At 39.6% G+C, this 25,984-nt stretch overlaps 1 protein-coding gene across 2 annotated transcripts in view; it reads right to left on the bottom strand.

The window, feature by feature from the left end:
- Nucleotides 1-25,984, bottom strand: part of PLEKHM3 (pleckstrin homology domain containing M3) — a 174,528-nt gene that overhangs the window by 19,221 nt on the left and 129,323 nt on the right. For both annotated transcript variants that reach the window (XM_032859945.1, XM_032859946.1), the window contains exon 7: nucleotides 4,680-4,837. In XM_032859945.1, the coding sequence (XP_032715836.1) occupies nucleotides 4,680-4,837 (158 nt within the window). The remainder of the gene's footprint in view (nucleotides 1-4,679; nucleotides 4,838-25,984) is intronic.

Raw genomic sequence — 25,984 nt, 5'->3', positions numbered from 1 at the left:
AAAAAACCCCACAATGATTTGAGTATATCAAAGTGATGCAGGAGCCAGCTATAAGAGCTGGATGGCCAAAGCTGGAATAGTCTGAGAAACAAATTAAGTAATCTTGGATTATAACCCAAAATGGAAAATAAATATGCATGTGTCCATGCTGGTACAAATAAATACTTCGAAAAAATAAATGGGAAGAAGAGACAAATCACACGGGCAGAATTCCAAATAACTTTGTATAAACTCCACTCCTGAGGGAACTGAAGCATTACCTTCACTCTTTAAGTGCTGGATAATATGGAAAAGGTTGGGGGGAAGAGTTCCTACCGTGGAGACACTGGACACAAACACTGCAGTGGTAAGTCACACTGACAGTATGTGCCCGTGGTCTGATGTGATGAGAACGGCACTTTGCGTCTGTGGTCTTCCTCCCCAAGCCCGTAAAACCCAGTCTGTTCATAAGAAAAACATTAAGTCCATCCCCACAGAGGGATTCCACAAAATGCTTGACTAGTCCTCCTCAAAACTGTCAATGTCCTAACAATAAAGTGTGAGAAATTGTCACAGTTAAGAGGAGCCTAGGGAGATGTCACAACTACATATAATGTGGTATTCTGGAACAGAAAAAAACCAATTAGGTAAAAACTAAGGAAATCTGAAAAAGCTATGGACTTTAGCTAATAATAATGTATCAATATTGATTCATGAATTATGACAAATATACCATGTTAATGTAAGATGTAAATGGGGAAACTGGGTGTGGGGTATATGGAAATTCTCTTTACCATCTTTATGATTTTTCTGTAAGTCTAAAATTGTTCTAATAAAGTTTACTAACATTGATCAGCTTTGGTATTTGAGTCAACTGTTCAGTTGAATGCATTGTGGGTTTTTTAATAGACTTTATTTTTTAGCACAGTTTTAGATTGACAAAAACGAGTAGAATAGTACAGAGTCTCCATATTACTACCCTCACCCCTAGTTTTCTCTACTATCAAAAACTTGCATTAGTGTGGTAAATTGGTTATGATTAATGAACTAATACTGATACATTATTATCAACTGAAGTCCACGTCTAAGGTTCACTCTGTGTTGTACAGTTCTATGGGTTTTGACAAATGTGTAATGGGAAGAATAACTTCACTGCCCTAAAATATTCCTGTGCTTTACCTATTCATCTTTCCTTATGTACTCTGGAGCCCCTGGTAATCACTGATTTTATTTTATTTTTTACTGTCTACGGTTTTGCCCCTTTCAGAATGTCATATGGTTGGATTCATACAGTAGGTAGCCTTTTCAGACTGGCTTCTTTCGCTCTGTAATATGCATTTCAGTTTCCTCTGTGTCCTTTTGTGGCTTGACAGTTCATTTCTTTAATCGCTGGATAATATTCCATTGCATGGATATACCAAAGTTTATTTATCCATCCACGCATGAAAGACATTTTGGTTGTTCCCAGTTTTTGGCGATTATGAGTAGACCCACTATAGACATCTGTGTGCAGGGTTCTGTGTGGACATAAATGATCAATTCATGTGTTATTTAGAGATATACTGTTAACCCCCAAATACGCTGGAATTTTGTAGGTATTGTTCTGTTACTGATTTCTAGTTTAATTACATTATGGTCTGAGAGCATACTTTGCATGATATCTATTTTTGTAAATTTGTTCAGATGTATTTTATGGCCCAGAACATCTTGTTAAATGTTCGTGTGAGCTCGAGAAGAATGCATATTCTGCTGTTGTTGGATGAACAACACGAATTGGCAAAGAAGTCAGTCAGAGCCAGTTGATTGCTAGTGCCTTTCAGTTTAATGATAAGCTTAAACCGATTTTCTGCTGCTGGATCTGTCAGTTACGGACAGACGGGTGTCGAAGTCTCACTAATAGTGGAGATGTATGTATAGTTGTGGGTTTGTCTGTTTCTCCTCGTAGTTCTATTGGTCCTTTTGCCGCATGTATCTTGACTCTGCTCGTGCACGTTGACTATTGTGTCTTCTTGGAAAACGGACCTCGTTATCATTAGGTAATGCCTCTCTTTATCCCTTTGTGAAGGATTGGTATTATTTCTTTAAATATTCAACAAAATTAATCCGTGAGGCCATCTTGTTTCTTTATGGGAGGATTTAAAAATGACTAATTCAGTTTTTACTTGTTATAGGGCTATTCATATTTCTATTTCTTCTGAGTCTATTTTGGTAATTTGTCTTTCTAGAAATTTACCCATTTCATCTAAGTTGTCTAATTTGTTGGAATAAAGTCATTTATGCTATCTCTTTATAATCTTATATAATGTATATAATATAAAATATAATCTTATATAATATAATCTTATATAATTATAATTATATAATTTTCCTTCCTGATTTTGAGTAGTTGTGTCTTTTCTCTTAATTTCTTGGTCCTAGCAAAAGAGCTATCAATTTTGTTGATTCTTTCAAAGGCCAACTTGTGGTTTCATTGATGTACTCTTTTTCTATCTTTCATCTCATTGATATCTGCTCTAATCTTTAGTCTTTCCTTTCCTCTGCTTGCTTTGGATTTAGTTTGCTCTTTGTTATCTAGACTCTTAAAGTGGATTTTTTTGGTAATGGATTTGAGACCTTTTTTCTTTTTTTTCCTGACATGTTTTTCATGATATGTTTATAGCTATAAGCTTTCACTCTAAGTACTATGTTAGCTGCATTCCATACATTTTGACCTTTTATATTTCATTTTCATTCATTTTAAAATATTTCATATTTCTCTAATTTATTTTTTCTCTGACATATAAGTTTTTAGGGTGTATTGTTTAATTTCCAAATATTTCTCAGGGTTTCTCAGACTTTTTTCTATTGAAGATCTGAATTCAATGTATCAGAGAATATACTTGGTATGGTTTCAATCTTTAAAAAATTTATTGAAAGTTGTGGGGCACCTGGATGGCTCAGTTGGTTGTGTCTGCCTTCGGTTCTGGTCATGATCGCAGGGTCCTGGGATCAGTTCCCAAATTGGGTTCCTTGCTTAGTGGGAAGTTTGTTTCTCCCTCTGCCCCTCCCCCATGCTTGTGATTGCTTGCTCTCTCTCTTGCTCTCAAATAAATAAATAAAATCTTCAAAAAAAAATTGAAACTTGTTTTGTGACCTAGCATATGGTTTATACAGTTGGAAGCATTTTTTAATTTAATTTTTTTTTTATTAAACACTGATTGCAATATATATATACCATATATATAGACCATAAAATTCACTCTTTTAAAGTATACAATTCACTGATTTTTAACATATTCAAAAGACCTTGTAACCATCACCACAGTAATTCCGGAACATTTTTGTCCCTCCTAAAACAAATCTGTACCCATTAGGTACAGAGTTACTCTCTCTCCTTTCCCTGATGTCCCTGGCAACTACTCATCTACTTTCTGTCCCTATGGACTTGGCTATTTGGGACATTTCATATACACAGAATATGAAATATGTGGCCCTTTGTGTCTAGCTTCTTTCACCTGGCGTAATGGTTTTGAGGTTCACCTACACTGGGGGCATGTGTCAGTCAGGTTCCTTTTCGGGCTGAACTGTATTCCGTTGTATGGATATATCACATCTTGTTTATCCATTCATCAGTTAATGGACATTTATGTGGTTTCCACTTTTTGGCTATTATAAATACTTCTCTGAACATCTGTGTACAAGTTTTTGGGTGGTGTACATTTTAAAGACGTTTATAATCTCGAGGCTATGAGTTGGGGACCTGTATTCAGGAAATGAGGTTGGAGTGTGTGTGTGTGTGTCTTTCTGTGTGTGGGGCCAACCCAAGTTCCTGTATGTTCACAAAGAGTCTTTGGGTTTACGAAGAGGCCAGAAGGGCTGAGTCAACTCTTAATATCTCCTCTTTACCCTACATGCTTCAGCCCGCCCTGGCTGTGTGCCTTCCCTTCTGTTCCGAACCACAGTGTCAGTGAGCCCTGCTGGGTGGGAAATGAGGCATGACTTCATGGCCAAAGAAGCCAGTGCACAGACACCTAAACAGTATGTATTTCTAGGATGCTTTTGGAATGAAGGGAAAAATGATATGTATCATTTTGTGATTCAAGAAAAGCAACAGTAAAAAACCCCACTCTCAAGTTAATGGGGGAAGAAGATCATCCATCAATCAAGGAATGTGATGATGCCCAAATATTACTTTGGTTAGAAAAACAATCCCACACAAACTCCCACTTCTCTCTCCTTTGGATCCTAAAACTTTCATCACCACACTGCAGCGCATCTGTGGAGAAAAGCATGTGGTGAGCCAGACAGCTGTTCCCCAGTGTCTTGTAGTTTTATTCCTGGCGGTCGGTCCAGTTTTAGCCTGACTCTAAGACTGTGATTTCCCATGGCCTATCACTTAGCCCTGAAGTGCTGTGAGGATTCTTCCTCCCTGATCTTCATTCTAGAAATGAACCTGAACACGCTTCCTTACCTAAGAAGGCAGAGATAGGTGACGTTTCTTTGTAACTCTTCTCTCATTCTGGATAAAGATAGCGAGGTGAGCAGGGAACAAACAAACATAGGAAACCAAAGGGTAAAAAATGTTCTCCAAGAATAAGGGAAATCGGCTACAAGGTAAGAGACAGAGATACAGTACTTGACTGAACGTTGTTCTGATCTGACCAAGTAAAACAGCATGTGACACATTCAGGTGTACTTTTGTAAGACAAGAGATTCTGTACCTGCTTGTTGAAATATCTTCAAAAGGGTAGAGGATCTCTCCATTGTTACAGATTTCACAGATGAACCCCTTCTGGCTACAAAGACTGCAGCTGTACACGTGTGAGGTGGCAAATTTAATGACCTTGCCCAAGAATGGAGCCAGCTTCCCCTCTATCACCTGCAGAAAGAGAAATGGGACAGGGAAGCAAATCCATTGAGAACCGAAGTCTTGTAGACACAGGAGGACTGGAATTCCTTTCCTTTACACAACAGGAAAACCTCTAATTATAATTTCTCAGCAACTGTGAGAAAGAAAAGACATAGTACTTTCACTCCAAAAGAACTGTCTGGTTTAAACCACTGGAGGTTGGAAAATGAAGATGTTGAAACTTCTGTATTCCTCTTTCTCTATAGTGTGATACAGGGAACTGAGGACAGACAAATGGGGAACGCTACTTTATAACCCAACTTACCGTTATGGTGAGGTATAAGTGGGATGTGGTGGATTTCCCCAAGTAGAAAACAGACAAGGTAAATATTAATGTAGAATTTTATTTTGTAAATTCAATAATATCTATCTTCTGATGAGTTAACAGTACAGCTTTTTTACCATCTCCCCTAAAACATGTAACAAATGTGGAAAAATAGGTTTCCTTTGCTGCTAAGTATGTGAAAATAAAGAGGCTGCGATCTGACAGTCTGAGAGCCACATTGAGCCTAAGGTTTTTTGTTTGTCTGTTTGTTTTAAATCTCTCAGTGTTTTAGAAAATGAGCCAATTTGATAATTGGGAGATTTTACAGAAACATTTAGAATTTTGGCTTCTTCTGAAAAATCATTAGATTTGACGAAAGTAGGCCTGAATTCCTGTATGCTGAGGATCCTGGCTGTGACTAGGGGCTGCTTGCTCCTACTAAGGCACAGGCTCTAAAGTCCGCCGTTGTCGCTTCTAGGTCCTGCTGTTTGGCGTCTGCCTGCCTCCCACCATTACCATGATGGAACCAATGGCTAGTCAGATCCCGCCTCACTTAACTAATACTGAGTAGGCCTCCAAGTCTTCAGCAGTTCAATACTAACAAGAGAAAAAATCTGCCTTCTCTCTCATTCATGCATACACGTATACATGCCGATTTTGGTATAAAACAATGAAGATTAATTTGGAAATAGCTGGACATAACTGGTAATATAGCTGGATACTTTCAAATAAATACAGAATTAAAATGACAACTTTACATAAAAATAACATCTGAGAGAAATGTAGTAAATCACACTTAAAGAGAAATTACGATGTCAAGGTGAATAACTAGCAGTAGCCGATAAAAAGACTATAAGGAATGTAATAATGTATTTTGCAAAAAATGAAGCTATACATAATACTGGAGACAAAAAACTCAAAGTGGTTTTTAAACATCATGGAATAATCTTACGATGTTTTAAAAATGAATGTAACAGCAGTTAACTCTAAGGAAGGGAACAGTTGGAAAACCAAGTCTTTCACTCTATGTATGTGTATGTATATAGCTTTTTTGCATTTTAAAAGTTGGTTTTTTTCAAACATTTTTGTATTAAGATGCAGAAAAATAAGGTTCACTGCTTTATAAGATTGGATTTTTTTTTTCTTAATAAAGGGGGTGGAAAGTATGCTGGCTGTTTTTTGAATCAAGCAAGTGCATTTTTCACCATTCTTTCATTTCATCTCCTCTGCACTTCCTTCAGGAAGCCATAGGTTGACCTGCTTTTATTTATCTTTTCTTAAGAACAATTAACTTCAATAAATCCCAGTAACATGGACTCCTAATACCACCACATGATACACACTTTCTAAGAAATAACCACTACCAAATCTTATACCAACCCCCGGTAAACACTTTCCAGTGTGTCATAGGGTTATTTCTAAATTGCGGTAACAATAGTGCAGCTGGGTTTGGTTTTACTTGTGTTACTCTTTCCTAAACAACCAATGTTAATGACACATGCTGAGATGCACTAACAAAATACAGTCCATTTAGAGGAAAACATCAGGATATAGAACAGTCCGGAAACCAGGTGAGTAACAGTTGTTTGGAGGAACTGAGGGTGTAAAGGGAAGACGTGGAGGAAGGCATGAAAGTTATCATCTAGGATCTAAAGGAGAAGACTGGTCATCTTATGCACAAAGGTTTTTTCTTCTTTAAAGATTTTATTTATTTGAGAGAGAGACAGAGAGAGAGGAGGGTTGAGTGAGAGGGAGAAACAGACTCCCCACTGAGTGTGAAACCCAATGTGGGACTCGATCCCAGGACCCTGAGATCATGACCTGAGCTGAAGTCAGATGCTTAACCGACTGAGCCACCCGGGCATCCCATAATTTTTTTTTTCTCTATTAGAGAACTTCTTTTGAGATAAAGGCCATGAACAATTTGAAGGCTTTTGAAATATCTCACCAAATTTATACTGACAGAAATGTAAATTTATTCTACCTGGAGACTTTAGTAAGCTTTAAAAAATTAATCTGGGTGGCTCAGTTGCTTAAGCATCTGCCTGGGGTTCTGAGATCAAGCTCTGGTCTCTCTCAAATAAATAGAAAAAATCTTTAAAAAAATTAATTTGGGGACTGGTATCTTTATAATATTTATTCTCCCTATCAAAGAACCTCACCTATATCTCCATTTTATTAAATCTTCATTTGTTATTGCTTAATAAAATTTTGTTTTTTTCCCCTCATATAAGCCACTCACACTATTATTTAGGTTATTTCAAGGTTAAACTTTTATCTAACATTTTTTCTTATTAGCTATTGTTGATATTTACAATATATTGACATTTGTGTATATCTTATATATATTACTGAATTTTCATGAATGCAAATTATTTTTAGGTGACTCTTTTGGGTTTTCTGAATGTAATAACTTGGTCCCTTCCTTTCTAATATTATATCTCTTACTTTTTTTCCATGGCTTTTTTCATCATCCAGTGATCCTAAAATAATTTTACGTAATAATAGTGTTAGTGGATATTCTTACTATTTCCATGAGACTCAAACTGGAAATTACGTAGTCTACAGTGAATGGTTCATTTTTCTCCATCAAACACATATATATTGTCATTCACCATATTTATTAATTCCCTCTCCTTTTTAATAACATCTTTGAGATATAATTCATGTGCCATGTAATTCACCTATGTAAAGTCTACAATTAAATGGTTTTTAGTATACTCACAGAGTAGTGTACCATCATCACGGTCAATTTTAGAACATTTCATCAACACTTGCAAAAAACCCTGTACCTATTAGCAGTTACTCCCTCTTCCCCTGTAACCTGTCCCCCTTCCCCCAAGCCCTAGGGAACCAGTAATCTTTTTTTTTTTTTTTTTTTTTTTGTCTCTATAGATTTACCTCTTCTGGATATTTCATATAAATAGACTCATACAATATATGGTTTGTTTGTGACTGGCTTCTTTCACTCAGCATAATGTTTTCAAGGTTCACGCTGGTTCTCTTTTGAATATCTCTGGTGCAAGTCTTTTCTTCCTATCTTGCCCCAGCTATTATCACTCCTCTCTAGATTAATGAAATCATCTTCTAGTTTTATTTTTGGATGCCAGTCTTTTCCCTTTGGCCCATCCAGCATATACACTAATAAGCTTTGGATATCATTTTTATCAAGTATCATCTCTTTTTTCGAATCTTGGGGAATTCTTATTTTGTTATTAGTAAGAACGCTTCACTCATTCATTTCATAAAATGCTATTGAGTGACTATGTCCTAGGTACTCAGTGTACGAGGGGACTGGACAAGACCTGAGCTTCCATTTTTGCTTGGTGTGCAAGTGTCTCCGTAAGCTGATTCTATACTACTTATCCAAGCTTATTTTCCATTTCTTACTATGTATCTTCCATTGCGAGAAAAATTTTCCCTGTATAGAATATGCTTCCTCTTTCTCCTGTGCCTCCAGTCATGTCATTTCCTCTATCTCAGGTTTCATTTAAATTTCACCAAGGCTTCGTGGCTCAGATCTAGTCAGCTTGATCTGGAAAGCCGTCGTTGGCTACTTCAGCTGTTACAGATCTCTTGTGTTTCGTATGATTTACTTTATATCATATAATTTAACACAGAACTTGATGCTGTTTTTACTCTTTAGTATTGTTTAACATGTGATTGTTTTGCTTATCCAACTAGACTGAACATAAAAAAAATACGACCTATAAAATGGTGATTTTATACGGAGCAGTCTAAGAATGTAAACTACTTGAGGGCAAAGACGGAGTCTCAGGCTTATTTTCAGTATCCTCTCTCTGCCGCAGACACGAGTTCTTGCTGACTGACCAGAGACGCCTTCCTGTGTTTCTGCCCGGCAGTAGCATTTGCGTGATAGGGCTGTCTTTGTGTCACAAATATTTTCAATCATTCTGCTGTGTGACTCAGAGAGGAGCATAAGGAGTGCGTAGAGCTGGTGGCTGCTCAGCTGTTCAGGAATTTCTTTCTTTCTTTCTTTCTTTTTTTTTTTTTTTCTGCTTATAGTTGATTAATTGTTCTTCCTATTTGTTAGCTTAGGGTCATGGCCATGTGCCAAAGAGCTGAAGATGCTGAAAGCTTTTCCTCCAGAAAAGTGAGGTAATAGTCTGTGCATTTATTTTAGAATTTATGTACAATTCTTTAATATTATAGAAAAGAAAACTTCATACTTACAATTTTCCAGAGGTACAGATAAATTTAGGAGGTTTAGAGCCTGTCTTTGAATAGAACTGCTAACAGCATTGGAAATAGAGACACTCTTCCGGCTTCTGGTCTAAAGGTTTCATCACTAAGAGAAGTTAAGGGCTAGGTGTGAAATCTCCTAGAGTTCTTTTTAAAAACTAGACATTATAGGGGCACCTGGGTAGCTCATCCAGTTAAACTTCTGCCTTCAGCTTAGGTCAGGATCCTGGAGTTCCTGGATCAAGCCCCGTATCGGGCTCCCTGCTCAGCGGGGACTCTGCTTCTCCCTCTGCCCTTTACCCCACTCTCGTGCGCACCCTCTCTCTCTCTCTCAAATAAATAAATAAATAAATAAAATCTTTAAAAAAGTGACCACATCCTTTAAAAAATAAAAATCAGGTATATCTTTGTTCTGGATAATTGCTTAAAAAGAAATCAAGTGTCCTGCCTCCACCACCTCCTGCCTCCGAGAGTCTTGCAGCTCTCACTCCCAATTCCTAGCCATCTTGGTGGGGGCTTGAGGTTAGGGACATATTCCATAAACATCACGAAGATGGTGGCCTCAAAGAAGACCAAAGCCTGAGGAGCCACTACCTTCAGGTTCCAACTGAGAACAACGTAGAAAAGAGCTGCCAGGTCGCCAGTGGACCTGGAAAATGACTATGGGTTGGACGAAGTCCAATGTCCAACAAGCCAGCAAGTTGGCCAAAAAGGGCAAAGCCTGAGAGAAGTCAGACATGAGAACTCTTCTATGTCAACCCCCAACTGGAGCTCCTGCCTAGGCAGTGTTACTGCCTTGAGAAACAGCCATCGTCGTCGTCAACAGGGCCCAGCAGGGTAAAAGTTCTACTAACTGTGTATTCAGATCAGAGTTGATCCAGGGGATTCTGATATCACTGAGAGCAAGTCAGGACTGATCAGGACAAAGTAAACCACAGAACTGCTTCCTTAATAAAACCGGCCAAAGCTTGTTTAAAAAAAAAAACAAGACAAAACCAAATCTGACTATCGTCGTTTTTGCTTCTTGACAGCTTGGCTGTATTTTCTGGTGTGTGGTAGCTTGATTCATCTCTCCCAGAGAGGCTGACATTACAGAGTTTTCCATACTGCCTCAGAACTTAGTTGTCTCTGGGTACTGGGAAGCAGCAGAGTGGAAAAGGCAAAGCTGATCTGAGTACAAATTCTAGTTCATCCGCCTTCCAGCCACGAGACGTTGGCAAGTTACTTAACCTTTTCAAGCCTCAGTTCCGCAACAGAAAAATTAGGATAATATCTACCTTGCAGGGTTGAGGATGGATCAGATCTAATAAAATGAAAGCACTGGACACAATGTCTAACTTAGAACAAGTGATTAATAAATAATTGCTTACGATTAGTTTATCTTAATCTAAACAGAAACTTTTATGATTTAGATTCATTCCTTCTTTCAAACACTTGAGATTTACAGCAGAGGGGAGGACAAATGGCCTTTTTTAAAATATGTCATTTTTAAAGGCTTTCTTTATTTACTAGAAAGAGAGAGTGCAAGTAGGGAGTGGGGGAGGAAAGGCCAAGGGAGAGGGGGAGAGAGAATCTCAAGCAACTTCCATGCCCAGTGCAGTCTGACCTCACAACTCTTGAGATCATGACCTGAGCTAAAATCAACAGCCACTTAACCGACTGAGCCACCCAGGCACCCTGTATGTCATTTTTAAGGCATCAAAGTGTCTTTCTGTTTGGATGGGTTCAGTAGAAATTAAGGTAAAGAGGTCAGTTCCATTCCCTTTAATACTGCTATGAATAAGAGAACGGGGCTTATATGGCAGGCAGAATGCTGGGGAGAGACATTTAACACATCTCAAGCTTGAGCTGAATCACTCACATAACAGAACACCTTAGCAACACTGGGAAACTGTCCTTCTTAATCTTTTCTTACTTGTAATTAGCACGGTTAATATAACTTTATAATAATCTGTCAAAAGTCACAAGGCCATTCCATGTTTAGCATGACAAAGAGAGTGGTTTTAGTTAACCATGTGGTCATTTCAGGATGTCAGGAGTGAAGGTGAACTAGACTGACATGAGGCTTATTTATCCTTCCACTTACTTTGCCCAAGTGGCCAGTCTACGTGAACAAAATCATGACAGAGTAATTAGCAGAAAACATCTGTAGCTCTTCCCACATCTCCCAACCCCTTGTACTTCTCCTTCGCCTTCTTCATGCCAAACTGCCCCCTCTGCTTGAGAAAAGGCAGATGCCCCAAAGAGGCAAAATGAGTTTGCTTCTGTTTTCCATTACGCTTCATTTCTTGTACTAAGGAGGGTACTAAGTCTGACTGACTTAGTTGGAGGGTGTGCATATGTGATTATTTCAGAGGCATTTTACTGGTCAGGTAGTCGAAGAATACACACTTTCATCTGTGATTTAGAATGATGTGTCCTCTCATCACATGCAAGGATAAGGACAAAAGGCAACAACATCAAGATGCTATCTTCTGCCTCATTTTGCTATTGTTTACTTTTGCAATCTTTCTATAAATTCTTTGCATGCATCATTTCAGGTACTTCTAAAACTCAGGGAGCCGCCCAGCGTCACTTTTCATCCTCCAGCTGGCTGACCGATATACCAACTATGCTGACCCTTCTTGTGTGACTGCAGCCCACGGAAGCGGCCTGCTTGAACTTCCAGCTCAGGGATACACACATTTTCCCCCCTTTCTATTCTGGTCAAGATGGTCAGCATTGGAATTTGAGGCCTATGGCTTTCTTGCAGACTAAGACAACAGACTTTATTTGATTTACTTTCTTGCAGACCAATCAAAAATTACAATTAAGTTAAAAAATAACCTAGTGCTGCCTTCTCCAAACCACAGTTTCAGAAACAGCTGCTTATTACTCATGTGTGGCACCAGGAAATTGCAGTGTCATGTTCAAGGTCTGTGGCCAATAGAGATCTGTGGGATTGGCAAAAGGGCACAAATGATTCTTTTATGTCCGTTACCTTCACTCCCTTGGCACCACCACACCATTCAAAACCTACGGGGGGAGAGGGACAGACCACTAGTAACTTGGGCAAGAAAAAAGAAGAAACTCTTTCTCATTGAATTTCTTTATGCATTGGCTCACTCCTTTCCCCTGATTTGTCAAGTTACCTTCCATTTCAATACAAGCATTCCTCAGCCATTGTGTAACATCTAGATTCTGGGCAACTGTTGGGAATACTGTGATGAAGAGGGCCGTTGCACTTGACAAATGGCCCCTCCGTAAAAATCGAACCAGAAGACCCCATTCATGGTAAGCAAAGCCACCTGCCACTCACTAGTAACAAGCTTGATGAAATGGAAGAACCAAAACTGTTACACACTATAAAATGATTTCAAATATAATTTAGTTTGCATATGCTCGGCCAGAGGACCGTGAAAGGTTGTGGTCACTATTTTTTCTTTGAGTGCCATTTCTCAGCATTAACACGTGGGTACCATGAAGTCTGTGATCTCGGTCAGGTGAGTTTGTGGAGAGCTAGGAAAAAACAGTCCATAGATTCTGCTCAGGTTTGAAAACCCTAACACTCATCTTCATTCAATTTCAAATTTTACCATTCTTTTTTTTTTTTTTAAAGATTTTATTCATTTATTTGACAGAGAGAGATCACAAGCAGGCAGAGAGGCAGGCAGAGAGGAGGAAGCAGGCTCCCTGCTGAGCAGAGAGCCCGATGCGGGGCTCGATCCCAGGACCCTGAGATCATGACCTGAGCCGAAGGCAGTGGCTTAACCCACTGAGCCACCCAGGCGCCCCTCAAATTTTACCATTCTTAATCATAAGTCCTTAAACATAGAAAATAAAAAGCATACCACCATATTATTTTTCTTAAAAATAGAAAATAACCAGGGGCACTTGGCTGGCTCAGTCAGATCATGGGACTCTGGATGTCAGGGTTGTGAGTTCACCCACATTGGGCGTAGAACTTATTTTAAAAAGGGGAAAAAAAAGAAAAGAACTAGTGTAATATTTTCCTATCTCAAAAAGTTTGTTAAAACCCCATTTTCCCATAACTAGCCTTTGAGCTCCTTTTGGTTTTCTTTCTAAAGAGAGACAGGGACAGCATGAGTGGGGTAGGGGCATAGGGAGAGGACAGACTCTGCTGCTGCGGAACTCAGAGCCCGACGAGGGGCTGGATCTCACAACCCTGATCATGACCTGAGCTGACCCCAAGACTGGGAGGCTTAACTGACTGAGCCACCCAGGCGCCCCTGAGGTCCCTATAATGGCTCAGGGCTGGAGGCTGGGGCGTAAACAAAACTCTGATCAGCTGTTCCCCACCCCTCTCACAGGACAGAAACTTTGGCTCATCAAGCACTTCACTGCAGGTGGATTAGGAGGTTACCAATTAGCTCTTATCTGAGCCTCTCCCAAACGGGACAGTTTCTACTTAGACTTTGTAAACTACGTGACAATTTAATCTGGTTGATGTAATTGGGTAGATTTGTGAGTGGTCATCATTTCCATCAAATCGCATTCTGCCTCCCGCTGGAAACAGTCTCAGGGAATAAAAGAAAAATAATTTCAATTTCATTTAATAGGTGAATGGCAAAGATGAATCCAAGAACACGAATTTCTTATTCATAAAAATATACGGGCTGGGACAGAGTTTTTCTGCACCGGGTAACGTGACTCCAGGGCCACTAGCTCGAGAACTTCAGTGGAAGCATCTGCAAAGGGTGAGTACAATTATGTGGTCCACGCGCCGTGAGCCCCAAGACAGGTCATGTGGTCTGACTGAGGTACACGTGTATTTATGAGGAAAATAGATTAAAGAATTTTTTTTAAAGATTTTATTTATTTATTTGACAGAAATCACAAGTAGGCAGAGAAGCAGGCAGGGGGGGGGGGGAAGCCGACTCCCTGCTGAGCAGAGAGCCCGATGTGGGGCTCGATCCCAGGACCCTGGGATCATGACCTAAGCCGAAGGCAGAGGCTTTAACCCACTGAGCCACCCAGGCGCCCCTAAATTAAAGAATTTTAAATTGAGATAGTCTCAGAAAATTCTCATGGTATGGTCAGCAGAATTTTGCTTCCCTATTGAGTTACTTAGTTGTATGTCTGAAATAAATTATATGCAGGTCTCTAATGTTCATTTTGGCTCTAGTTAAGATATTACTAACTCACTGAATAGTAATAAGGAAAAGCCCTAAATGGTCTTTTAAACTCATCTTCCTTACTTAATATCTGAAAAAACTGCAGCCCTGTGGTGATGTGAGCTGCACGAGATCACTCTGCAGGTTGGTGACAGATTCAGATCCCCCTTCCTCAAGGACCTTTCATTACTCTAGGAAGGGGCCTTTCTAAGGGCATCCGAGGTCAGACTGAAGCGTCTAGGTTTGGTTCAGCCTGGGAATTCTGAGGTCCCTGGGTGCCTACTGACCCACCATGTAGAAACAGAGGATTTCTAAATGAATTCAGGCCCGGCCTGGAAGCAAGATGCGCTGTCTTATATCTGCATCAACATCTACCCACAAATTTGAACCGAATTGGATCTGCCGCTGGTTTACAGGAAGATTTTTTGGTCCAACATATTCGCTCCCTGTATAACGGTATTTGGTCACATCTTGTGTTGTTCTCTGAATATGGAATATGATTTTAAATATTACATTATTCATGGTTAAACTATTGGGAAAATCACCAGTTAAAGCAGCCACCAAGTTCTGTGACAAAAATGGACTTAACATCAACTTAAAGCCTAGCCTACTTACCAAAACTAGAGAAGCAGCTTCGTAAAAGGAGAAGCAGCTACAGCTGGAAAAAGCAAAGCAAAACAAAACAACTCCCTCTATGCATGAACTGTGGGAGAAATAAGAGAAGGATGGCTTTTCAGAGAGACCACTATAAAACATCTTACCAGAAAACAACAACAGACTCCACATTTGAAGGGATACAGAGACACCGGGAGAAATAAAAGCAAAATTACCTGATCATGGAAGGATAGGAGAGTCAGAAAAGGCAGAAAGTAAAGAAGGGAAGGAAAAGTAGGGAAAGGATGGAAACAGAAAAGAAAAACAAAAATAGCAAGGGCAAACTGAAATGCTCACAGAAAGAACCAAGGACAGCGCTGACGGAGGGCTGAGCGGGGAGTGAGGCGTCCGGGCTTCAGTCCCAGCCTCGGGGCTGGTGAGCTGCCCAATACGTTTTGTCAGTCGCTTCACTTCTCTGTGCTCAGCCCCTCATCCACGGAATAAAGGGACGGCACTACGTCATTCGAAACTGCAGGATCAATCAGGATCCCTCTCAGTTTGAAGATTCTATGATTTTGTGATTAACCAACAGGGAAAACATCAAAAGGAGCTTGCTGAATGCCCCCAGGAATGTAGAAAAGGAATATCTGGGGAGAGAGATAAAAGGTGAGTTTAACCAGACTAATTAGAAGATAGCCAAGGAAATTTTCAAAAGAAGTGAAATAATGTCACCAGCTTTTTATTCCTCTGCTTGCTGAGTGCCATTCAAAGAGGGAGTTAATGCTTTTTAGGAATCATCCCCTCACAGGTGTGCAACCAGATATCAGTTTTCCTGAAGACGTCTGCAAATCCCTTCCTTTCATCAATGCATTTAATTAGTTAAAGTTTAGATAGCACTTACGGACTAAAAGCACAACGTAAGTGCTCACCATTATTATTACTTAACAGCTTTTATGAGACCAGCAATGCCTAAGATTAAATGAGAAACCAAAATGAGTTTTTGGGTAGAAGGCTGTGATCTAGTAAGCGGCTGGGTTACTGGCGTGAGGAAAAACAACCCTGCATATAAACCGAAGGAGGTGCTCTTTATTGGCTCGCGTGCCATTGTCTCAAGACGGCTGGTAATTTCTCTTCTTTGCCTCAAGGAGTCAAACAAGCAGTAAACCACCACTCACGGCACAGTACTTATTATGATTTCAGACATCCTGTTTTTCAAGAATATTATCTGCTGTGTTTGTGGCGTCCATATGCTGGACATCTGTATACCCAGGATACGGATTCGAATATACATGGGAACATACTATACAATAGAAGTGGGGAAAGAGAAGTTACTTAATAAATGATCCTGGGGTAACTCGTTAGATATCGTGGAAAAAAGTAAAACTGAATCTCTAACTCGTTCCATAAAAAAATAGCTGCAGATACACTGAAGATTTAAATGTAAAAAGAAAGCTCTAAAAGTATTTTAAAACTACAAAAATATTAGAGAAAAATGTGAGAAAAAGATTTACATGGGGCAAATATTTTATAATCTTAGAAGCCCTAGAAGAGAGAGAAATGTGAATAGATAAAATTTCAAAATTAGTAAAATACAAAACACCACTTACAAAGTGGCACGACAATAACAAACTGGGAAGGATAGTTCCCATCATTACAAAAAAGTGCCAATTTTCTTAATATAGAAAGAGTTCTTTTAAAATAATAAGAAAAACACCAATAATATAATTTAAATACAGGTTAATGAAATAAATAGGCAATTTATAAAAACTACAAATGGCAAATAACATAAAAAAGATGCTCAACCTTACAGTGGAAAAGCATACAAATTAATATAATAGTGTGAAGTTACTTTTTATCAGATTGGCTAGGATTAAAAAACTGTTGATTTAGACAATGCAGGTGTAGGAAAACACTCAAGATACTAAATGGAAGTAAGAATTGGTTCCACCTTTTCAGAAAGCAAGTGGCAATACTTCTCAAACTACAAAGCACATCTACCCTTTGACCTGGCAGTGTCGTATTCACTAATTTACACTACAGATGGAGTTACACAGGTGCTCAGGGAAATATATGAGGTGTTTACTGCAGTACTGGTTCTAGTAGAGAAAGAACGCACTGGCTAAAGACTAAGATAACTCTGGGTGGCTCCGTTGATGGAGCATTGGACTCTTGATTTTGGCTCTGGTCCTGATCTTGAGGTTGTAAGGTTGAGTCCTGCAGTGTGGGTCCTGTGCTCAGTGGGGAGTCTGCTTGAGATTTCTCTCCCTCTGCCTCTTCCCTGCTTGGGCTTTCTCTCTATTTCTCTAAAATAAATAAAATAAATTTAAAAAAAAATCAAGATAACTCTATACTATGTAGCCGGTTAACCTTTATCTACACAATGTGCACATGTGCCTAGAAGTCCACAGGATACTATTAAGTGAGAAAGGCAAGATGCAGGAAGGTAATATTACTTGATCCCATTTGCAAAAAAAAAAAAAAAAAAATTAAATTGAATTAAAAATTAACATTTGTAATGTGTAGAAATGTCTAGAAGACAGACCAGCTATAGTTAATGAAAGCTACCTCTACAGAGTAGTATGTTGGGGGAGAGAAGGGCAGACTTTAAAAACAGAAATCTGTAATGAAATATCAGAAAGGGAAATTAAGAAAACAATCCCATTTACAACTGCATCAAAGAGAATAAAACAGGGGAGTCTGGGTAGCTCAGCTGGCTGGGCCACTGCCTTCGGCTTGTGTCACGATCCTCAAGAGACCCAGATCAAGTCTTGCATCAGGCTCCCTGCTCAGTGGGGAGTCTGCTTCTCCTGCTGACCGCCCCCCCCCCCACATGCTTGCTCTCTCTCACTCTCAAATAAATAAAATCTTAAAAAAAAAAAGAATAAAATACCTAGGAATAAATTTAACCAAGGAGATGAAAGACTACACACCGAAAACTATAAGAAAAACTGATGAAAGAAACTGAAGACACAAATAAAGGGAGATACTCTGTGCTCACAGATTGGAAGAATTAGTATTGATAAAATGTCCATACTACCCAAAGAAATCTACAGATTCAGTTATATTCCTACCAAAATCTCAATAGCACTCTTCATAGAAATAGAAGAAAAAATCCTAAGATTTGTATGATAGCCAAGGCAAATCTTGAGAAAGAAGAACAAAGCTGGAGGTATCATGGTCCCTGATTTCCAACTATATTACAAAGCTATAGTAATCAAATCCATATGGTATTGGCATGAAACAGATACATAGATCAATGGCACAGAATAGACAGCCTGGAAATAAACCTACAGGTATATGGTCAATTAATTTATAACAAAGAAGCCAAGAATATACAATGGGAAAAGGACAGTTTCTTCAATGCATAGTGCTGGGAAAACTGGGCAGGCACATATAAAAGAATCAAACTGGACCATTATCTTATACAATGCCAAAAAGTTAACTCAAAATGGATTAAGGATTTGAATATAAGACCTGAAACCATATAATTCCTAGAAGAAAACATAGGTGAAAGCTCCCTGACATCAGTCTTGTGAAGATTTTTTTTGGATTTGATACTAAAAGCAATGGCCACAAAAGCCAAAATAAGTAAGTGGGACTACATCAAACTAAAAAGCTTCTACACAAAAAAGGAAACCATCAGCAAAATAAAGGGACAACTAGTGAATGGGAGGAAATATCTGTAAATCAGATATTTAATATACAAAGAATATAAAGAACTCCTACAACTCAATAGAAAAAAAAAATCTGATTGAAAAATGGGCAGAGGTACACCTTGGCCAGGGGCTGCACTGCCACCCTGGGCAACTCTGCCAAGGCTACTTTTTTTTTTTAAATTTTTATTTATTTATTTTTTTTTTTTTTAATTTGTCAGAGAGAGAGAGAGAGAGAGAGAGAGTGAGCACAGGCAGACAGAGAGGCAGGCAGAGTCAGAGGGAGAAGCAGGCTCCCTGCCGAGCAAGGGGCCCGATGTGGGACTCGATCCCAGGACGCTGGGATCATGACCTGAACCGAAGGCAGCTGCTTAACCAACTGAGCCATCCAGGCGTCCCTGCCAAGGCTACTTTTGATGCCATTTCCAAAACCTATAGGGCTCTCGCCACTGACCTCTGGAAAGAGACTGTGTTCACCAAGTCTCCCTATCAGGAACTCACTGACCATCTTGTACAGACCCACTTCTATGCAGAAGACCCAGGATCCAGCTGTAGGCATCACATAGTTTTTTTTTTTTTTTTTTTTAAAGACTGATTGATTTCAGAGAGAGAGAGAGAGAGAGAGAGAAGAGCACATGCACATGCGCAGGGGGAAGGGCAGAGGAAGAGAATCTCAAGCAGACTTCCGGTGGAGCCCAATGAATGGCTCAATCCCAGGACCCTGAGATTACGACCTGAGCCGAAATCAGAGTCAGACGCTCAACCAACTGAACCACCCAGGCATCTCACCACCACATAGTTTTATACAAGAAAAACAAAGTGAATTAAAGCTTGTTAAAAAAAGAAAAATGGGCAGAGGATCTAAATAGACGTTTTTCCAAAGAAGACATACAGATGGTCAACAAGTACATGAAAGGTGCTCAACATCCCCAATCACCAGGGAAATATAAATCAAAACCACAGTGAGCTACCACATTGCATTTTTTAGAATGGCTGTTACTGAAAAGACAAAAAATAACAAGTGTTGGCGAAAAGGAGAACGCTTGTACACTGGTGTGGGAATGTAATTTGGTGCTCCAGTTGGGGTCCGTTATCAAAGGAACGATACTGAGACAAAGTGAAAGTTATGCAAAAAGCTTTATTCTATGCCAAGCATTAGAAGTCAGACTGACCCGCCAGGGCCACCTCTGAGGAGAGCGACCCCCTCCCGATCTCACAGGCTGGTTTTATAGGGCATAACCGCAGACCCAAGGTACGTGGCTTCTATTGTTAAGGCGTTTACTCCCGGAATCGATGCCCGGAACCGACACCAGGAACTACTGGGGCGTTTATTCCCGGAATGAAGTCCATGGATGTAAACAACAATAGGGCTACCTAGGCAATATGGAGTCGCTCTAGCTAAGCAGGCCCTAATAGTTAAACAGCTTTTAACATTAAATCGTCCCTGACACTCCCCCTATGGAATATGGTATGGAGGGTCCTCAAAAATTAAAAATAGAACCACCATGTGATCCAGCAATTCCACTTCTGGGTATTTATCTGAAGAAAGTGAAAATACTAACAAGAAAAGATATCTGCACTCCCATGATCACTGCAGCATTATTTACAATAGCCAAGATACAGAAACAATCTAAGTGTTCACCAATCGGTAAATGGATACAGAAACTGGGACACATACACAGAGGAATATTACTCAGCTATAAACAAGAATGAAATCTTGCCATTTGTGACAACATGGCAAACCCAAACCAACTCAGGCTCACAGATATAGAGAACAGGCTGGCGGTAGTTGCCGGGTGTGGTGACAGTGGGGGGGGGGGCGGTGGTGATCAATGAAATGGATGAAGAGAGTCAAATGATACACACATCCCGTTACAAAATAATTAAGTTATCGGGTGTAATGTACAGCCTGATGACCATAATTAACACTATACTGCATATTTGAAAGTTGCCTTATAAGAGAGCAGATCTTAAAAATTCTCATCACAAGAAAAAATTTTTTTATCATCACATTTTTTTATCATCACAAGAAAAGAAATTTTATTGATAATGTATGGTGATTTATGCTGTGGTGACCATTTCTCCACACAGCAGCGCATCACGTTGAACACGTGAAGTGGATATAATGCCGTACGCCAATTACACCTCAGTAAAAAAGGAAAGAAATCTATCACAGACATTCAAAGGTGATAACTTCTTAGAAGTAAAAGAGGGATAGTAATAGTAGAGAGGGAAGAGAAATTTGGGTGGTAACACTGGAAAAACAAATTGGTGACTGTGTAGATGATGTCTGTAATACAGAGTTAAATGTTACTTTGATGTTTGCAAACAGCTTTAAGGTCCACACCTGCCTCTTCTTGTGCCCCCACACCTGGGCAAGCTGATGGACAGCCCAAGTGTTCTCGCTTTAGCACCTGCAACAGATTCAAAACACCCAATCTCCTGCTTCCTATGGGAATCCTCTCCCAGGCCCACCCCCCAACCACAATAAAAGCCTCAAGTCAGTCTGCTTTCCTTTCTCCTGCCATTTTGGACGCGTTGGAGGATGCTCTGCTTGTCCCCGAGGCCTCAATTTGTAAGTAACTAGCCTTTTCATACTTTCAACATGTATATATAGATAAAAATTCTGTTTCTGGATGTTTAAATAACACATGTGAGTTAACATTTTATAGTAAATGTTTAAGTTGGTAAAAAAAAAAATTAGTGACAGCTATATAAAGCATGGCTTTAGAAACATATAAAGGAAATTTGCATATGCGTATACATGAACATTGTAAAAATGTAGAAGACCTTCCTTTTTTGGTTTTGTATGGCCTGTGTTTTAACTTGTCTCCAATAATACGTTCATTTTCACAAAAGTTCTCGAAAACTGCCTATCAGGGAAACTGTCATGACTGCATTGGATTTAAAGCTTGTATCTAAGGAGACCTGTTTGTCTAATCAGAATGTTCCCTGACTTACAGGTGTTTTTAGGTTTTGGAAGGTAACACTGCCCCATTCAATTAGAATGACTTATAAGATATGTGGAGTGTCAATAGCCCTATCTAATACCAGGCAATTTAAGGTCAGGTTTTTGTTTACATAATTATCACTGAATTCTAGACATTTAATCTTATCTCCTTAAATACCTAACTGGGAGTTAGCAGGTAAGCAATCAGGATGCATACTGTGTTTTTGACGAATCTCACTTAAGTGTTTTCAGTGCCCTTCTGCAGCTCTGCTTCTTCCTTCCTGCCCTCTCAGAAACGACCGGACCCCAGGGCTCCCTCCCCCGAGGCACATTATTTGATCTTGATCACCAGGCTGGTCCCCAAACTCTTATAGATTTACATGGGTGTTTTTGTAGTCAATAGAAGGAGAAACAGTATTGATATCCTATTTTTTTATCCACTCCCCAGACATTCAGAGGTCACAATAATTTCATACCACCCAGGGCACTGTGCAGGGCAAGTTTGTCACCCAATTTGAACATTTTTATCATGTAGTTTGGTGTCAATCCAAGCAAAAATCAATGAACTGACTAGCCTGCCTTAGACTCGGCCTTAAACAACAAAATGAAAACTGATTTTACAACAGGTCGACATTTAGAGATAAGATCAGGCTCAAAGAGAAAAGCGTTTTTGAATGGCAGGCCCACATGTGACATGTTCAGAGTTACGGCAAAATCTAAATGGAAATGGGTCCTAAGAAAGGAAGGCCTGTAAGGAGCCAATTTCTCAGAGGGATGTGGGCAGACTGTCTGTGATCTGGTCCAGCACCTAACCTCCTTCTCCACACCAGTAGTCTGCCTTTCTCCCTTCTAGCATCTCTATGCCACTGGGCCAGAAGAGAGACGACTCTGATAGTCATTTGCTACAGCTGGTAGCTTTAGCCAAGGGAAAACTATCAAGCAGGTCATAGTTTTGAATGAGTTGTAGAGGTTTTGCTTTTCCTTAGGCTTTCTGTTCTCCGGGAGCATGGGTAACTGAAAAAGGATTTTACCTCATTCCCTCAGTCACTTTTATTTCTTAAAATGTATTTATTATTTTATTTTTAGTGACGAGCACTCAGCTAATTGGAACTCCAGGCAATTGTAGAGTCGCTTAGGTCAACTGTGAGAAGAGGCTATCTCTCATACATATATTTTAATTGAGGTATCACATATAGAAGATAAAGTGCACAGATCTTAGGTACAACTCAATGAACTTTTAAACATGTGTGTGAAACTACTATTGTCCTACCTGCTCTCCTGGTCTCCAGCCCCAACCACGCCAACCCATTCTCTACACCATCATAAAATACAGATTTGACCAAGTGATAAAAATGATATCAGTCGTTGCACCACCCCCACAGCAGTGACTGACTGTTGAATCTGTGCCAGTCCCCACCGAAGCTTTTTAATTCATTTTTTTTCTTTAAGCTAATACAAGTCAAGCACTTGGAACATTGGCAGGCACACAGTGAGCATTAAATAAGTAATTATTATTACATACAAGAACCTTAAAAGGTCAATATTTTTCCCATTACCAATTTGTAGATGATAAAGCTGAGGCTTAAAAGGCTTTAATTCATTTGCCCAAGGTCGCTCAGCTTAGATGTGTAGAGTAGGGAGCTGGACTCCCAGAGCCCAGTTGTAAACACTATACTTCAGTATGTTCTAGAGCTGGTCTGTCTTTCTTTCCTTCCTTCCTTCTTTCTTAAGATTTGAGAGAGAGTGTGTGTGTGTACACGCATACACATGAGTGAGGAGAGAGGCAGAGGGAGAGAATCTTCAAGCAGACTCTCCACTGAGCATGGGGCCCAACATGGGGCTCCATCTCACAACCTTGAGATCATGACCTGAGCCGAAGCCAAGAGCTGGACGCTTAACTGTCTGAGCCACCCAGGCTCCCCCAACTGGTATTTCTTTAATGAAAACCCCTTGAAACTTCTTCAGCCCCTACAAGGTAAGTTCTCAACTCCTTAGCATGCCCTCCAAGGTCTTCCCACAAGCTAGGTACATCCTGTCTTTCCAACTTGCTTCTAGTTTCTATCTACTGGGCATCCATCTCCTACTCTCCCGATGCCAACCTACCTTGTCATTCCCTGAAGAAATTTTGCTCTTAATAACTACTATTTATTGCTATCATCATGTATGAATTCTTGATGTTTTCTATATTTACCTCCAGTTCTTACTGCAACTGTCCAAAATAAGTAGTAGGCCACTCATTTTACAGTTAAGTAAACGGAGACAGATTCAGGGTCTTGTCTTGGGGTCAGAGAGCCAATGTGCACCAAAGCTGGAGTCTGAACTCCAGCCTGTATGATTTCAGGGCCTTGTCCTGCTCTCCTATGTGGCCAAATGTCCCCTAGTATCTAGGGCATTTTTGATTCTAGCTACCACTTAACCCCAACTTGCTCAACTGCCTTCCACAGATGTCAACAGATCACTTGTTAAGGAGGTTAATGCTCCATTTCCACTCCGGGCCTTCCCAAGTGCATTCAACCTTTGCATCCTAAAAGCTGAAATGGAATATTTCTGGAATATTTCTACTGCAGGCTCCAGGGCCAAACATTTCAATGGCAACTCTGCCCAAACAGAATGGCAAGTCTGTGACCAGATGAGGTTGTGGTTTAATGGCAAGAGCCTAGAGGGCAGAGGAGCTGCTGCCAGTTAAATACCACATACACTTCAGCACAGCCTCCAGGGGACATGTGACTCATGAACTCCCGGGACATGTACAATTCCTGAGGGATGAGCTAGTCAGCTTTCCAAACATGAGGACAATGGAGGATGGATTCTGTGGGCAGCCAGAAAGGCCAGACTGGGCAATTTTTGAACTGATCTTGAAAAGCATTTTGTCATTGGAATAGCTAACATTCTTGTTGATTATGTAGAATAAAAAATACTGAAGCATTTGAACATTTGGTACATGCTCAGCCCCTTCTGTACCTCAAAAATGAATATTAATGCGCAGTCTGTAAAAGTCTCATAACTTGACAGGAAGTGGCTGGCTCTGCAACTGTCTCCTGACAAGTTCTGGCCGCATTTGCTGGGAACATTCAATCATACTTGTATTTAAGATGATAAAATAAGGTAATTATTTTTTTAAAGAAACTATTTGTTTATTTTAGGGAGGGAGGGGCAGAGGGATAGGGAGAGAGGGGCTCTCAAGCAGACTCCGTGCTGAGCATGAAGCCTGGTGCCAGGCTCCATCTCACTACCCTGAGATCACAACCTGAGCAGAAACCAAGAGTTGGACACTTAACTGATGGTGCCACCCAGGTGCCCTTAAAATAAGTTAATTCTTTAGCTGATTAATCTTACATAAATTTAAACTACATGTGTTTCTTTTCAAGTCCGGAGCTAAGAATTCTCACTGTTAAGAAAAACTACAAAAATTCAACTTGGAATCAGTACAATTATAAAAGTAATTTAAAAAGTAAATTGAGTTGACAAGTTAATTCCAAAGTTGATCTGGAAGGACAAAAGGGCAGGCATAAGTAAGACAATTTTATAAAACAAGAATATGAGGATATATTTGTGCTACTAGATAGGAAAATATGAAATTCACATGACTGATACTGGCGATTAGACTTGGTACTGAGGAAATAGGAGTGATTGCTCAGAAACAGACCCCAGGATACACATGTAATTAGATTACAAAGAATATGGTATCAAAAGTCAGGATGGAAAGGACAGACTATTTAAAAAGGAGCTAAAATGACTGCTTAACCATTTTTGGGGGAAAAAACCCTTATAACCTCACTTATAGCATGAATAAAAATAAATCCCAGAAACATTAAATTATTAAACATACAAAATTATTTTAATAGATAAGAAAATGCAAATTATTATTTGATTCTGAAAGGCTTTGTGGGATTTAAAGCCACAGAAAAGCATCACAAAAGGGGAAAGTGGACAGATATGAACTCATAAAAGTTGAAAACTTACTTTTATCAAAACATCACATATAAAATCCAAGGGCAAACAACAAAACTAGGAAAAACAGGACACCTAATGTATAAGGAACTCATGCAAACAAACTGAAAAAATAGCCTGTCCCAAATGGACAAAAGATGTAATCATTTTTTTGGGTAAGATTTTATCTATTTATTTGACATACAGCGAGAGAAGGAACACAAGCAGGGGGAGTGGGAGAGGGAGAAGCAGGCTTCTTGCGGAGCAGTGAGCCTGATGCGGGACTCAATCCCAAGACCCAGGGATCATGACCTGAGCAGAAGGCATATGCTTAACAACTGAGCCACCCAGGCATCCCAAAATGTAATCATTTTTTAAAATGTAGTAATAGGGCGCCTGGGTGGCTCA

Source organism: Lontra canadensis, unplaced genomic scaffold (genome assembly GCF_010015895.1).
Source record: "Lontra canadensis isolate GAN:19392208 unplaced genomic scaffold, GSC_riverotter_1.0 scaffold18, whole genome shotgun sequence".
NCBI lineage: Eukaryota > Metazoa > Chordata > Mammalia > Carnivora > Mustelidae > Lontra > Lontra canadensis.
This window is presented reverse-complemented; position numbering and strand designations above follow the sequence as displayed.